At 49.5% G+C, this 16,299-nt stretch overlaps 1 protein-coding gene across 5 annotated transcripts in view; it reads right to left on the reverse strand.

The window, feature by feature from the left end:
- Wbp1l (WW domain binding protein 1 like) overlaps positions 1–16,299 on the reverse strand; it is a 59,378-nt gene that overhangs the window by 32,198 nt on the left and 10,881 nt on the right. Inside the window, exon 1 of one of the 5 annotated variants that reach the window (XM_085834076.1) lies at positions 2,578–2,734. The exons of 3 other annotated variants lie outside the window; for them this stretch is intronic. Coding sequence is in view for 1 of the 2 variants with exons in the window: in XM_029472336.2 (XP_029328196.1) it covers positions 2,578–2,604 (27 nt within the window). In the remaining variant the exon portion in view is untranslated. Of the gene's footprint in view, positions 1–2,577; positions 2,735–16,299 lie in introns of those variants that run through there. One more of the 5 variants, XM_029472336.2, reaches the window with a different exon arrangement.

Genomic DNA, 16,299 nt, shown 5'->3' on the forward strand with positions numbered 1-16,299 from the left:
TCCACTGGCCTGATCCAGTGGCTTTTCTCCTCTATTACCTTATCCTTGAGCATTCTCCTTTCATATCCCTACACGCTGTCTTGTCTCTAAACCCCCGAGGCCAGAATCTCTCAGAATATATCTGAAATTATGTAGACCATGAACATCTGGGACAACTTAACAGAACTACTATTCCTGGGCCCCAGAAGAATCAACAAAAACTACATTTGAACAAACCCCTCTTTGGGCTACTCTCGTGACATTTGAGAACAATGGAGTTAGGCATAAGGTCCTTATTTGGTATGCAGTATAAGAAAGGACCTTGTATCTTCGCATCCTTTCGCCAGGCTGCCCTCAGTGAGAGCCCAGCAGACAGGAAGTGCTTGCCGTGCAAGCCTGACAGCCCGAGGTCAATCCTGGAGCCCATAGTTTATCACCAAGGATCATTAGACAACTGGTTTTATGTGACTCCATATATGGGACTGTCATGTACGGAAATGCTTGAAATAACAAAACTATGTAAGCTACAAATACTTCAGCAGGCAGAGGTCGAACTGCAGAAGCTGAGGGTGTTAGGGGTCATCTAGAAGCCCTCTGGTCTTTTGCCAGGAAACTGTTCAGGAATCAGCCTAGAAAACCGGTTCTGGTCCTTTAGGATGCTCTGAGAGCCGCAATTCAATGCTCCCCACCACCTCATTCTCTCAGCTGGGTTGGGGTTCTGGGACAGAGGCCTTCAACTTCTGGTCCCTCCAGCACGTGAGATGAAGTTGTCTTGGTACAGTAAGAAAGAGCCTCTCAACTCCGAGTCAGTGTACAACGATGGGCGCCGAATGATGGGTGTACATAGACACTGAACTCAACGTCTGCAAAGGGGTCTGCAGCCTCTTGCTCCGGTGCCACTGCAGTCATGTGTGAGTAGGGCTGGAAGGGGGGCTCAGCAGTCAGGACTATGCACTGTTCTTGTGGGACCTGAATTCAATTCCCAGCACCACGGTGGGTAACTCCAGGATCCAGTGCGTGTGGCCTGTGTAAGCACTCACACTCACCCACACAGAGACACACACGCACACAAATTAGACATAGGAATAATAGTTCAAGAGCTGGAGCTGAGTGATCCCTCTGCCTGCCCTGAGCCCAGCCCGAGGTTCTACCCTGGCATCAGACACACACACACAAAGATTCTGAGCTTCCTGAGGGCCAGCCAAGGTGCTGGTGTTTTACACGGCGTTCTTTCCTGACATCGTCTTCGAGAAGATACTGTTACTTGCATTCCAAGGATGGGGTTTGCAGCCAGTGGGGGACCCTGGAGGAGTCTGAGTGAGCTCAAATCTCCTGTCCTCCCAGTCCTGTTCTTTCCACTGTACCCCAGCTGCTGAAGGGGATGTTTCATCCATTCATTGTCTAACATGGCTCTACATCCCCTCCAGACCTTACCATGCTCCAAGGTCAAAGGCAGCTCTTCTTAGGGAAGGGCGCACAGTGCTCACGTGGGGCTGTCCCGCATCAGCTGCCTCAGAGGACCACTCTTAAGTTTTCTCATGGAGCTGTCACCCATCTGCTGCCTCAGAGGACCACTCTGAAACTTGGCAGTGACAGACTGCTCCAGGCATTTTTCCCAACCCACTTCTAAAGAACTCGGGCCACCCCTGGGAGATCTGCTCACCTTGCACTCTGCTCAGAGAGTAACCAGCTGGCCCTCAGGGCTCCCTTCTGACTAGGGGGTCTCTGAGCTGACCATGGCTCTGCCTCCTCCCCCCAACCCCCCAGGCAGGCGTCAGAGGATGCGTGCCTCCTGAAGCCCTGCTGCTGGGTACAGTTACACATTCCGATATAGACATGCCTCTCAGACGGAGAGGGGGGTGGAGTGTCAGGCTCTCAGAAGCCCTGGAACAAATACTTGGCTCAGTGTCCATGCTTGGGGACAGCAGTCGGTCCGGTCCCTTGCTACTGTTTTCTCATTCCACACTGAGTAACCGGCAGGAATCGAACCCCACCCCACCCCCACAACAGTGGCCAACAAAGCATCAAGCCTGTGCCACAGGGGTCTGTTTGGCGTGCAAATCAGTCAAGCAGGGCCAAAACAAGCGGTTCCAACCCCAGCCCCTGAAGTGTCCAGACTACCTCAGCCCCACGGCCACAATGTAAAAGAAAGAAAACTGCCTTCCTGTGCAGGGAGGCTCAGAGCCACTGCCCACCCCTCCCCCAGCCCCTTCAGAGCCAGTGGACTGGGAAGAAATCGCTCTTGCCTCACTAAATCAAAATGGAGAAGGATGGGGGCTGGGGAGGGTCAACAAGAACCCTACTATGCCTCACTCTTCAACAGCCTCCTCCATAAAACTAACTACACACACAGCTTTACCGTTGCTAATGCAGAGTCAGAAATGGACAGCCCTAGAGTCACCTCAGGGACACGGGGGGTTAAGAATATGAAGGCTCTGGAGCCTAGGAGCGAGTAGCAAGCAAAGAAGGCTAGAAATGTCTGGAGCTACCCTGCCAAGACTCAGATACTTTCTAAAACATGCCCTCTATCAAAAGAGAGGTAAAACAGCAGGTCCCGCCCTTCCTCCCTTCCCGAGCCGAAGATCAATGCTTAATTACCTGTCTAAGCCCCCAGAGGAAAGGCATCCTGGAGGAGCATCGTCCACTAAGGTTAGCAACAAAGGGCTCTCAAAAGTTAAGGTCTCGGAGTGAGCATGGCCCGTGGTGGGTGACTGCTCAGCTCCGTGTGTTCTCCGTTCTCTGGTCTTCCAGAGCAGAGCAGAGAGTAAACAGAGTCCTGGGACCCAGCGGGACCGCCTGCTCTCCTCACTACTCCCCCACCCCCACCCCGCCCCCGCCTGGCCCCGACCCACCCCCACCTTCTCGTGACATATCTCAGACGCAGCACAGCCCAAGCTGTCTGCCAAGGGGGAAATGACATCAGTTCAGGCACAGCAGAAAAAACTTCAGACAGCTGCTGAGGAATGGAACACCGAGGATGTGTAGGAAAGCCATGATGCCAGCACCAGCCTAGAGCGGGGCCTGCTCGCTCCCCCTGCTCTGACCCGGTCCTGGCCTGCAAATCAGGTCTGGGAAACTGAAGAGAGCGAGCCGTGCTTCTCTGCATAAGGACTAGTTCCCAAGGTATTGCTTCTCCTCAGGAAAGAAACCCAAACCTGGTGACTACCTGTTTCAAAGAAACTTCTCTCACCCCATCCCAACCTGTGGCAATGCTCAGTAAACCATAGTCAGCCGCCCCCCCCCCAACCTCTCAGGGAAGAGGCAGATGCAGAGGGGGCCCGGAGAGGCATCTCTCCCAGCTTAGGTAGAAACCCTGGCTGCTGCTTTGGGCTGCCTGCTGTACAGAGGAGTTTATGTTTCATAAACAAACTGGGTGTGCCCAGGTGCCAGCATCTTTCCTCACTTGCCTTACAAAGGGTACAACAAGTCCCACCACACCCCCAAGCCGCCAGCGGTGCAGGTCAGCTATATTTAAACCGACTCTCCTCAGTTCGGAAAAGCTCTGCCCCCTTAGATCTGCCCTGCTTCTTTACTAAGTTTGGGTCTCAGAGACAACCAGAAAGCTTTGCCAAAGAAGCAAAGCCCCCTGGGGTCAATGTCCTGATCGGGGGTCAGTGTCCTGATCGGGGATCAGTGTCCTGAGGAGCACCCTTGGGAGCACTCCCCAGACCTGAATCCTCCACCAAACACATCCCCCAGCACAAGCTCCACGTTTGGGTGTGGATTTGCAGAAATAACTCTCTGGGTGTTTGTGTGTGATCTGAGATTGAACTCATCAGCCCCACCATGGGCTCTCCCACTGGGCTATACCACACCCCCAGCTCAGCACTGACTCCAACAGTTTCAAAGGGAACAAAGTCACTTTTTGGTAACTTAGACTGCAAATCCACTCCAATTCCCTCAACTCAAGAGTCCATATGGTTCATCTTTGTCTAATTTCCTGCAGTTCTTTTCCCTCTGTGAGACTTACCAAAGGCCTCCATGACAGTGATACTGCTGGGCATGACCCATGTAAGCCAAAAAGGATTTCTGCAGCGCCGAGCACAGTAAGGTGCCTCGAGAGCTACCTAATCATTTAGACTCCAATCAGACACAGCACCCAGCACCCAGCACAGTGGGGCGCCACACATGCTGCCTGACCATCAGACTCCAACCAGACACAGTGTGCTCCCTCCAGGTCACAGCTGATGGCCAAGGTCACATCGACTTTCCTGACAAGAAAATTAATATACCAAGCAGGCTGAGCCATTACATGAGGCTCCTGTAAGGACAGACCCCCTACTTTATTGCTGAGAAGACAAAAGGCTGGTATACTGAGTGGTTATCTCTGTGGGTGCCTGGAGCCCAGAGAGCCACGCTGGGGCAAATAATGTATTTTCAAGATATGCTCAGCCCATTGTAAGCCCTCACAAACGGGCTGAACTGCCAGACAGATGAGACTGGACATCAAAGACCAGTGAGCTGGCTTTCAACCCCTTCCCCTCATTTCCTCAGTTTCCTGGCAACCACTGGGAACCAGAAAACATGTTAAACACAATTTAACTTTGGCAAGCAAACTAGGAAATATGTCTCCAGTCTCTCCTGGACAGCTCTAGTCTGTACCAACCTCACAAGACAGACAGGCACCTGCAGTTCTCGGGAAGGAGTGCTATGATGTCAATGCTCCTGGGTATCTATCTCACACCCACTGACCACCCATGGAGTGCCAGGCAGTGAGTGTTCTCAGCGCCAGGGATACCACCATTAGATAACTCCCACGCCTTGCTTTGATGGGTTACAGAATTATTGCATATTTCTTTTTGTTTGATGGGAGTGGGGGTTGAAGCAAGATATCAAATAACCCTTACTGGCTTTGAACTCAACACTTAGCCAAGGATGCCCTAGATCTTCCTCCCAAATGCTGGGATTGCAGGCTCGAGCCATCATCATGCCTGCACTCCACCGCAGCCCTCTTTGAGACAGGGTCTCATATAGCCCATGCTGGCCACAGACTCATTATATACAGCTATATACAGCTAAAAAGAACCCTGACCTCTGACGCTCCTGCCTCCACCTTCCTAGCTCTAGGCTTAGAAGGGTGTGTGCCACACCTGTGGTGGTGAGGACAGAACCCAAGATGTCACACATGCCAGGCAAGCTCTCTATCAACTGAGCCACATGTCCAACCCCTGCATTTCTAAACAATATTCATCAATGGCAACTTCAATGGCAACTTGGGAAGGAGTAAAACTGTCAGGGTCTGTGTGACAGACGGATTTCCCCCTCACGGATCAACCTTCTGTGGATCCTGCACCAGACAGGGCTTCCAGTCAAGGGGCTGCCGGGGCACATCTAAGATTATACATGTCTGAGCACAAGACGGCATTTTACCAAGAACAGCATCAAATGCTCTGAAAAAAGTGCTGACAAGTGTTCACACTACCCTAGTTCTTGCCTCAGCCCGCTGGTGACTAACCTTCCCTCAACACTGAAATCCGGGGGTGAGGACAGAAAAGAAGGGGGGTAGCTAATTCAGGCACTCTCAGGGAGGTGAGCTCACTTTCTGCCATGCCCTAGAAATATTACAATCCAGTGACAAATATCATCACCACAACCCAGTCCTTTGGGGTTTAAGGAGCAAGATGGCCATGGCTGCCGGCCTGGGGGTGGGGCTGGGAGAGTCTTTTCTCAAGTGATCCAGGCTCATAGTGGAAAGTGAGCCAAAAATAAAGTCTTCCCTCAAGTAATCTCCGTCATCTTCCTGTCAAGGCAGAATTAAATTGAACGCAGAGCTTACCAACTTAAAAAGGAAGCCACACTACACTAGAACTAAGCAGGATCAGCTGTCACAATGCTCTAAGCTAGCACCGCTTGCTGCCCCGGAGCGCGGTTAGTGTCCTGTTGGCTCAGCCCTCTCCTCCCCAGAGAACCCTCCAAGATAGCACTGCCAAAAAAACCTTACCCCTTGGGTTGTGGTTAACTTTCTATTTTGAGACATATTGCAACAGCATATATATTCAGAGACATTACTCTTTGATGTGGTCTAAGTCTTCTGACAGCGTGTTTCCAGACAATCCGTACATCTCTATTTACACTTCTGGTTATCTGTTCTATCGTAACCTGAGTCAGACTCAGGCACTCTACCTCAACCCCACAACCCAGGATATAGTGTGACTGTCCCTACTTGGTGGCAGTAGCTGAAGCATACAGCACTCAGCTAGTTGTGGGACAGTAAGATTTTAAATGAAGGCTCTGGCTTTAAGGGTTTTTTTTTTTTTTTTTTATGATACAAGAGTCAAAGATACCAAAAGACCAGAGCTACCAAGAGGGAGAAATATGGATCCAAGAAGTAGCTGTGAGGATAAGGTGACTGTCAGGCACAGAGCACACAGACAGCCTGGTGGGGTTGTAGAATGCCTTAGAAGACTCACACGGGAGCTGACAGCAGTGTGTGCGGTAGTCACGGCCTTGGCACACATTTTGTGAACTGAGTTCTATGAGGTAAATGACCGGCAAAGTCTAAGGTTCTCATTTGTTCTCAATATGTAACAGCACCCATACAGGACCAAGCTGGAGACATTCCTGGGCCTAGGTTCTCTGGGACATTGTGGAACAGCGGTCATGGGACCCTCTGATAGGAGAGTAGAGGTCTAGGGGGGTCTATCTTACAGTCAAGGATGTGAAGAGAGAATGGTGCTGTCAGAACAGGACAGCTGCCAGGCCTTAGGGCAGTAGGTGCTCTCGCAGGCCTCCAAGACAGCCTCCTTTCCAGAGGCTTGGGCAACACAAAACATCCAAACTTTTGATTTTTCTTAGCATTGGGCACAGACCCATTTATTCACTCGAAGAAAAAGAGTAGCAAGGAAGTTGGGGGTGGGGGCATTTCTCAATACGCATAAAGCTATGCGCTAACAAAATGATCCTGAAGTGATTATCGTGGGAGATGCCACGGGTCAGATTCCACCCCAGACAAACATTCACAGACTGCTGCCGAGCGGCCACGCAGAAGTCTGCTCAGCTGCCAGAAACCAAGAATCCTGGCTTATCTGTGTCGGGAGCTGGACAAGGGCAGACGCACAGCATACGTGCTGAGGCAGGAAACGTACACCTCGCGCGTGGGATACTGTGAGTCACACAACTTGCTCCTTCCTCAAAGCATCCTGAAAGCCCAAGACTCCTCTCCTCTTCCGGGCCTTTCAGGGAAGGAGGGAGAGTCCTTAGCTGCAATAGGTAACCTCGCGCACCACATCAAGTAACATTCAGATCTCCAGAAAAGGAGGCTTCAGCAGAGACTGAGAGTTCCAATGTCCCAGACGGGAAAACCTAAGTTTGAGTGAAATGAGGTAACTCATTTAGGGTGCCCCCCCCCACCCCCAGGAGATGGAGCGAGCACTTCACCCAGGCCTGCGTGGCTCCGCAATGGTTTTGGCACACAGAAAGAGTATTTTGATAGAAATTAAAATTGTCTCCCAGACTCATTTGGGAATCTCATACTCAACAGCTGCCTCCAGCCACCAGGAGGAACTGTGGTGAAGAACTCTGATGGACAGTTCTAGTGTATGTGCTGTCAAAGCAGTGGAAAGTTTCCTTACCCGGTTTTGGACAAAGACAAGCACACACTGAGACAAACACAGGAACTGCGTAATAAATAAAAGGGCTGGGTAGAGACGTCAGCCTAAGAGCTCCTGAGGAAGAGAATGGCGCAAGAGGCAGCTGCAAGAATGGAAGAGGAGCTCCTATGTGTGTGTGTGTGTGGGGGGGGGGTTTAAGCACACTGTGCGGAGCCCAGTATGATGGACACACACGGAACAGGTGAGGAAGAAAGAAAAGGAGGCAAGAATCAAAGCATGGCAGTGCGTGTCTGTAAGCCTAGTATTTGGGAGGCAGAGGCAAGAGGATTACTACAACTTTGAGGTCCATGTGGCATACGTAGCTCAGGATGCCCTTCAGTGGTCCTACTGTCTCAGCCTTCCCCTCATGCTGGGACAGGAATGGGCCCCGGATCCTGCTTTAATCTCCATGTTTTCAAGAGGGAAGGATGTCAGAGTTACACAAGCTAAAACTCACTGACAGTTCCCACTTCTGGAACCCAGTAAGAGAATGCTTCTGGACTGGAACGATCAGTCCGCAGACATTCACTTGATGGGTAGGTGTCTGCTATCTTGGGTCTAGGGCTTACTGAAGCTCCTGGTGACTCTAGGCATCACTGACGAAGAACAGACACTTCCAGGAGCACGACTTGTTCAAGAGGGACAGAAGAGTCTACTTTTGTGCCAAAATCTGGGTGTCTTTCTGACCTTATAAATACATCTAACCAAAGAGGTGCATAGCCAAGAATTACATGGGAATTAGCAAGCTGTCTGCAGACACTTTTCACGTATCCTAAACTGCACTGAAATAAAAGGGCCAGGGATGTCTCTCCGGGATTGAGTGCTTGCCTGCTGCTGCATGAGAGGTGTGAGACCCTAGCTCCAACTGTAGCACTGGAGGAAATTGTAATAGGAGGATCGTGACAGAACGGAAACAAAAGAGAGACCAGGTCACATCACCTGTCGGATTCACACCCAGAAGCCACAGGAAATGGAACTCCCTCAGGATGACTGGGGCTTCCTGGGCTCCACCAAAGCTGCCTTCTTTCACTTTTATGTAAACTTTGGGCAAGATAAAAATAATGTGGTCCACTCTTTGGTGGGAAAGCAAATGCAGTGATGGCTGACCCAAGGCAAGGGCTCGCAGCATCCCAACCTGAAGCAGCCCGGGATGATGGGTCCCAGCACCTGCAGAAAGCCTCCTAGTGGTGCTCCACCCCCTCCTGTGACTCCTCACGACCGTCCTCCCCCACCCCAAGCCTAGCTCCTCTTCTAAGGTCTGAGCAGCTTGATAAAAGTCTCAGATAACCTAGGCTCTGTAAATCTCATGCACGGACCTAGGTTTGGTGAGAGTCTTCTCAACAAAATAAGGTAGAGGGCAACTGAGAGAGACATCCATGCTCTACCTGTGGTCTCACGCACATGTACACATGTGCACATGCGCACGCACACACACACACACACGCACACACACACACACACACACCATACACAGGGAAAAAAGTGGAGGAAGGAAGGAATTGCAAAACAGGAATGCTTAGTAACATTTCATTTTCCTGGCCACAAAAACCCGACAAACCAGTACAAGATCGGGAGAATACCTGAATCTGACCTCGGGTTCGAGAAACTTCATGAAGGGGTTAGGAAACCCTCCTGTGTGTGCCTTTTGTTATTGTTATTTGAGACGGTCAGTCTCCTGTAGTCCAGGCTGGCCTCAAACTTGCAACTTAACAGACAAAGAGCTTTATCTCCGGCCACCTCCCAAGTGCAAGGACTACAGACTTGTAGTCCACCAAACGGCCTTGTGTCTCACTCACAATCTGTTCATCTTTAATTCTCAGCTGAGGAATTACAAGTATTTAAACCATCTCAGGGACAAAACTCCCTTTCTCCAGGGAGGACCTGGACACGAGCTAACCTCTTCACACAGTTTTTTGATTATGGGAAATAGGGAGCAGCTACTCAGCCGGTCTCATAGCTCCGGGTTGGTAACATCAGCAATGCCTGGGGGCAGCATGAAGGATGGTGAGATTAAACAGGAACAAACTGGAAGCACAGCTTACAGGCACTGTGCCCCTCCCTTCCTGGATCTTACACTAATCATCTATTCGGGGATCCTTCCTTTACCGCCAGCCCTCCGCCCTTTGTCTAGGAGGAAACCAAACCTATTCTAGATTTAAGGTTACGTGGTCAAAAAAACGCCAGGAGAGAGCATTTAGGCAACCAGCCTGCAGGTTGTAAGACTGTGAGAGTATACAAGCCAGCCGCGAAGCCAAGTGGGTGAGAACAGAGGGTAGCGGAACTCAAGAGGACAGCGCGCCACAGGCAAGGGATGCTTAGCCCCACTTCACTCCATGTCCAGTCACGGCAACTCCTGAACCCTATGCTTCCAATACACTTCAAAAACGCCTTCATCCGGGGTCCAAGTTAGGGGAAAGGCAGGGCCAGGCCTCCCCCCAGAGCTTAAAGTGTATTTTTTTTTAAATGTGTCTATTTCGTCTACATGTACGTATGTGCCCACTGAGCACAGAAGAGGGCATCGGATGCCCTGGAACTGGAGCTACAGTTGTGAGCCACCGTGTGAGTGCCAGAATCTTAAGAAACAAAACTCTTCCAAGGTCGCTGTGCTCCAAACAGTGCCCCAAACAGGAGACACACCCAGGGACCAAGAACTTAAGCAAGCCAAGAAAATGTAGAAAATCAACTCAAAAGAGACGAAATTTATAAGCCATTTTCATGTCTATTTCAGGATATTACTCTCCCCACTTGCCAGAAGGGCACAACGAAGGTGTGAAGATGTCCAGGATAGCGATAGAAGGGACGGAGGTCTCCTGGTAGAACTCTAAGGGCTGACGTCCAGGAGACTCGCCTTTTAGACTCTGTCAAGCTCTGACATGCACTTCATGATGGTAGCCACTGCAATACACAGACTCGTGAGCCTAGACCGGCTAACCGCTCTGGGCCTGCTCATGTCTATCAGCTTCCAGGCTAGCATTGCTGTGATTAATGAGTTAAGAGCCTGCGTGAGCCTGCATCAGAACGACACTGGGCAATTCCTTCCCAGATGCTGGCTGTCAGAAACTAAGTGGACACTGAATGTGAACTTCATCTTCATAGCTAAAAATTAACTAATTTATTTATTTGGTGTGTATGAGTATTTCTACACATATGTATGTATGTATGTATGTATGTGTGTAATATTTGTGCCTAGGGCGCAGGAAGGTGATTGGAGGACATAAGATCCCCTGGAACTAAAGTTATGGATGGTTGTGATCAACCATATGAGTGCTAGAAATGAACCCAGGTCCTCTCCAAGAGCAGCAAATGCTCTGAACCATCAGCCACCTCCCCAGCCCTGAACTTCATACTTGGGATGAGAAGTGCCTGCATACAAGCTGCTAGTGATGCTCTGGGTGAAGTATGGAAGCGTGGTGTGGTCCAAACCCAGCCAAATGCACTTGGGGCTGAGTAAGGAGCACTCCTGTTATAGCACACAGGGAACTGGGGACACAAAGTGGAATCTGGCGATGTATTGTCAAAGTGGATCTGAGTGGTCTCAACTTGATTGGGGGGTGGGGGGAACTGGGCACTCCTGAACTGACAGATACAGCCATGCATCATTGTCTGGGGCCAAGAAAGATAGCAGAATCTGCAAACTTTATCTTTCTAAAAGTGATAATACCTACCAAATATACTGTCAGAAAACCCTTAAGCAAAGAAGGTATGAGGCCCAGGACCAAAGTCTAGGATCCAGCGTTGTGATGGTTTGTATGTGCTCAGCCCAGAGAGTGGCACTCTTGGAAGGTGTGGCCCAGTTGGAGTAGATGTGGCCTGGTTAGCCTTGGCGTAGCACTGTGGGTGTGGGCTTTAAAATCCTCATCCTAGCTGCCTGGAAATCAGTATTCCGCTGGCAGCCTTCAAGATGTAGAACTCTCAGCTCCTCCTGCACCATGCTTGCCTGGGCTCTGCCATGCTCCTGCCTTGATGATAATGGGCTGAACCTCTGAAACAGTAAGCCAGCCCCGATTAACTATCTTTTATAAGACTTGCCTTGGTCATGGTGTCTGTTCATAGCAGTAAAACCCTAACTCAGACAAGCATCTTGTGACTCCTGTGTCCTACGATGCTAACACCAGCGTGCTTCTCTGGAGAATGAATGTACTAAGAAAACTAAGGGTGAGGAGACAAGATACACTCAGTGTGCAGCTAAGAGAACAAGGTAAAGAAAGACACTAGAAACTGAAGTCTAAGAGGTGCAGGCTAGCCTCACTTTGAGAGCATCTACTTTTGAGTCTAGTCAAAATCAAGAATTGTGGACCAATGAGACAGGTCAGCAGGCTACAGCACTCATCGCACCAGCCTGACAGCCTGAGTTGAATCCATGGAATCCACGCTGGAAGGAAGGAATCGACTGCTGAAAACTGTCCTCTGGCCTCCACATGCACCAGTGTGCCTGCACATTCACACACAGCACACATACACACCACCAACAACAATGTGGCTGGAGATGGCCTACGGGCTAAGAGCCCTGACTGTCCTTCCAGGGGACCTGGTTCCAATTTCTAGCAACCACACATGGTGGCTCACAACCGTGTGGGTATCTGACCCCTTCTTTAGGTCTCTGCAGGCACAAGGCACACACCTGGTATACAAACGTAGATTCAGGCAAATATTCATACACACCAAGTAAGAATAAATCAATCTAAAGAAAAAAGAGGGGGGACAACGGGCCCCCCGGCAGCCCCTTCTGAACGTGTGCTCACAGCAGAATTATCATCTCTGCTGTCTCTCTGTCCCATCTGTCTCTCAGCAGCATGGCCCATGTGGCTCCCATACTGGGAAATGTCCAACATGGTACCGTGAAGGCAGGCACGGTAAGGCAGACAAGGGGCCAAGAGGTATGACCCAAAGAGGGGAAAGCTGCTGCCAGGGTTCTCTTCAGCTTCCCGCATCTCTCTGAACAGTTGTGAAATCTCAGATAAGGGTCTGGTTCTACAGGAAATCCTTTCTACACCAGCAATAGAAGGGGAAGCCCAGAGTTAATTGTTCACACCACAGGGTAAGCAAAGGGTGAGCAAAGGTGTCTGCGGCAAAGGAAATAACAAAGCAAGGTGTTTGGGGGAAGGGGAAAGCCCGCTAGGGTTAAAATACTCCTAGACCTGCTTAGGTGAAACTGAACCACTGCCGGGCAGAGAGGTACACACCTTTAATCCCAGTCAGTACCTGAGGGGCTAAAGCACTTAGCTCTCTAGAGTTCTAGTCCACATAGTGAGACCCTGTCTCAAAACAAAACAAAAACCAAACAGACAAACTGAAGTTAGAGGAACACTTTTGATACCCATAGGATTCAAAAGTTCGAAGTCATTACTGAATGAAAACTGAAAAATTCTTACAACAGGCTCAATTTTGTAATACAATTGTTACTCCTAGCTCTTAAAATCTCACATCCAAGATCCTCTCTGACAACACAAAGGAATGACTGTCCATTTTTGTAGGATGGGAGGGGTACAACGGCTATACAGAGTACAAAGTTCTTATCTTTCTAAAAAAAAAAAACAGTTGTTTTTTCGGGCAGTGATACTCACCTTTAATTCCAGAACTCTAGAGGCAGAGGCAAGTGGATCTCTGTGAGTTCCAGGGAGGCCAGGTCTACAGAGTGAATTCCAGGACAGCCAGGGCTATACAGTGAGACCCTGTCATCAAAAAACAAACAAACAAACAAACAACAACAACAACAACAACAAAACCATTGTCCTTCTGTCAGATAAAGGACCTTAAAGATGGCAAAAGACTGGAAGTTTTCCTCCAAAAGACTCAAATTAAGAACATGAAAAAGGCCGTGGCAGAATGCTTGCCCAGCATGTGTGAGAGCCTAGGTGTGATTCTCAGCACTGGGAAAGTAAAAAATGTAGAGACCTAGCTCCAGTGCCCCAAACAGTCAACCAAAACAAACAGCAAAAGTCAACACCACTCGTCTCTGGGAAAATGTAAATCAAAACCACACCGAGACACTGTCATACCCTCTCTGCCATGGTAAAGCAAAACAAAACAAAAGAACCCCCACGTTAATAAGTCTGGGCAGTAATGAGAGACTTCAGAACTCTGCTCTACAGCTGCTGGGGTGTGAAGAGATGCAGCTGTTTCACAAGCAGTCTGTCCAGCTCTCAAAAGTTAAACATAGTTACCTCAACAACACAGGACCCAGCAACTCAGATTATATGCCAGGAGCTTTGAGAATTTACATAAACACATATATAGCAATGTTTATTGCAGTGCTGCTCAAAACAGCTCTAACAGCTGGGCGGTGGTGGCGCACACCTTTAATCCCAGCACTCGGGAGGCAGAGGCAGGCGGATTTCTGAGTTCGAGGCCAGCCCAGTCTACAAAGTGAGTTCCAGGACAGGCAGGGCTACACAGAGAAACCCTGTCTCGAAAAAACAACAAAAAAAAAAACCAAAAAAACCAAAACAAAAACAGCTTTAAACCATCAGCTGGTGAATGCAAAATAAATCGCAAGGTATCAGGGTATTGAGAGGGAAAAATGGGAGCTGATACTGTATTTCCTTGAGTATGAAGTCCTCAAAGAATAAAAATATATATAATTTTAAATTAAATAATAGCTGGGAGTGGTAGTTGCAAACCTGTGATCCCAGCATTCTTTCTGAGGCAGAAGCAGGTGGATCTCTGTGAGTTCAAGATCAGCCTGGTCTACATACTGAGCTCTAGACCAGCCAAGGCTACACCGTGAGACCCCAGATAGACAGACACACACACACACAAACAGGGAAACACACACAGGAAGGGAGGGAGGGAGGGAGGGAGGGAGGGAGAGAGGAGAGGAGAGGAGAGGAGAGGAGAGGAGAGGAGAGGAGAGGAGAGGAGAGGAGAGGAGAGGAGAGGAGAGGAGAGGAGAGGAGAGGAGAGGAGAGGAGAGGAGAGGAGAGGAGAGGAGAGGAGAGGAGAGGAACACGAACTGAATATGTACTGGCAATGTTCCTATCAGTGCCCAAAGGACACAGGTATCATTGAGCTATTAGTCAAGACATCCACTCAATGAAAGAGACTGTGCTAGCTATTTGTACACAAAACAAAAAATATTAAGTCATTTTTAAAATATACTGAAAACCACAGAATCACATCCCCGAAAAGGATAGATTCACAGTCTATGAATGACATCTTAACAAAGCTGTTCTTCAGAGACAGCCCCACCTCACCTCTGTGTAACAGAGCACAAGTAGAGAGCTGACAGGTTCACACGGTTCAGCACTACGGCCAAACTGGACCACATGAGCATGCTCCCTCCCGTCACACGGTGCCCGTTCCCCACTGGGGTGACCTGGCATTCTTCTCTCCACGCAAGAAGGGTTACCAAGTACAAGAAAGGATTGCATCTACTGCGCCAGTGGTCTGAGATAGAGCTTGTCAGGCCTAAGAACATAAAAAATATCCCTATTATCCTTAGGAAACAGTTGCCCGTGAGTCAGCTGGGCGGTGCATACCTATAACCCCAGAACACAGGATGCTAAGGCAGGAGGACTGCAGAGGCCAACCTGGGATACAGAGCAAGTTCCAGGACAGCCTAGGCTATATAGGAAGACCCTATCTCTAAGATATAAATAAAGCAAGCAGGCAGATGCTGGGAGACACTTCTCGTGGGATATGAACCAGAGGCACCGGCCTTGGGGACTAGGAGTTAACCAAACGTTCTTAATTCCTCCACTGCGGAAGGCGCTCACTGAGGTCCCCGTGTTCAAGGGTAAGCATTAAAGGAATCAGGAACGTTAACACACAGTTGTCCCTTCGATATAATATAACCTGTTAGCAGCCCAGAGGCTGGGAGTGGGTTAATAGCCTGGTGACCTTTGCAGGATCTGTGGGGCCCCAACTGACCCTGACTGTGACCCTGTCAATCTATAGAACCTATCTCACGGAAGGTGTCAGTCACATGTAGTCAATCTATATAGAATCCATCTTTATGGGAGATGTCACAGGTCCAAGAGTTCCGATATAGTCATGTCTTAACCCTTACTGTACACGTGGGATTGAGTTAATTAGCATCAGCAAAGTTCCCACTACCTCGTGCTGTGCTTATGTATGCCTGAAATAAACTACTTGTGGGTCAGACTCCCCAGGTTTGAATCCACACCAGCTACTGGGTCATGCTGCACTGAACTTCCCTGCCTCTTTCGGATCGTTACTCTACTGGTCATGATGCTCACAGAGACAACCTCCCTACCCTACCCCACCCCCCAGGTACTCCACTGAAATCAACAACTCCTGGGTCCAATAGCGAAGTCTCAAGGCTTCCCCAAAGGAAGGCTAACACTGCACATTTACTGTGTGGCAAGAGCTCCCGCTATAACTAGAAGCAACATGTGAACTATCCCATTTTATAGATGAGGAAACCAAGTTAACTAAGTAGCTCAAAGTTCCACGGAAGGCGAGGTACAGCTGCTTTGCCATCTTAGCAATGACAAGTGCCCTCACATCTCTGATGAGAACACACACACAAATGCCTGGAGCCGGGCAAGGTGGCTCATGCCTATAATCCCAAGATTTGGAAGGTTGAGGCTACAGGGTCGTTTCAAGTTTGAGGCCAGCCTGGGCCAAGAGTGAAATGAAACTCTGAAGGAAAAAGGGGAAGGAGGGAAAAAGAGAGGGGGTCAGAGAGAGCCTCGCTGGCATACTGGAGGGAGGGGAGCACACGGACACATGACAGACTTGTGGCAACTAGAGTCAGCCTTCACTGTCG

Source organism: Mus caroli, unplaced genomic scaffold, assembly GCF_978045245.1.
Source record: "Mus caroli unplaced genomic scaffold, Mus_caroli_1 scaffold_20, whole genome shotgun sequence".
Classification (NCBI taxonomy): Eukaryota; Metazoa; Chordata; class Mammalia; order Rodentia; family Muridae; genus Mus; species Mus caroli.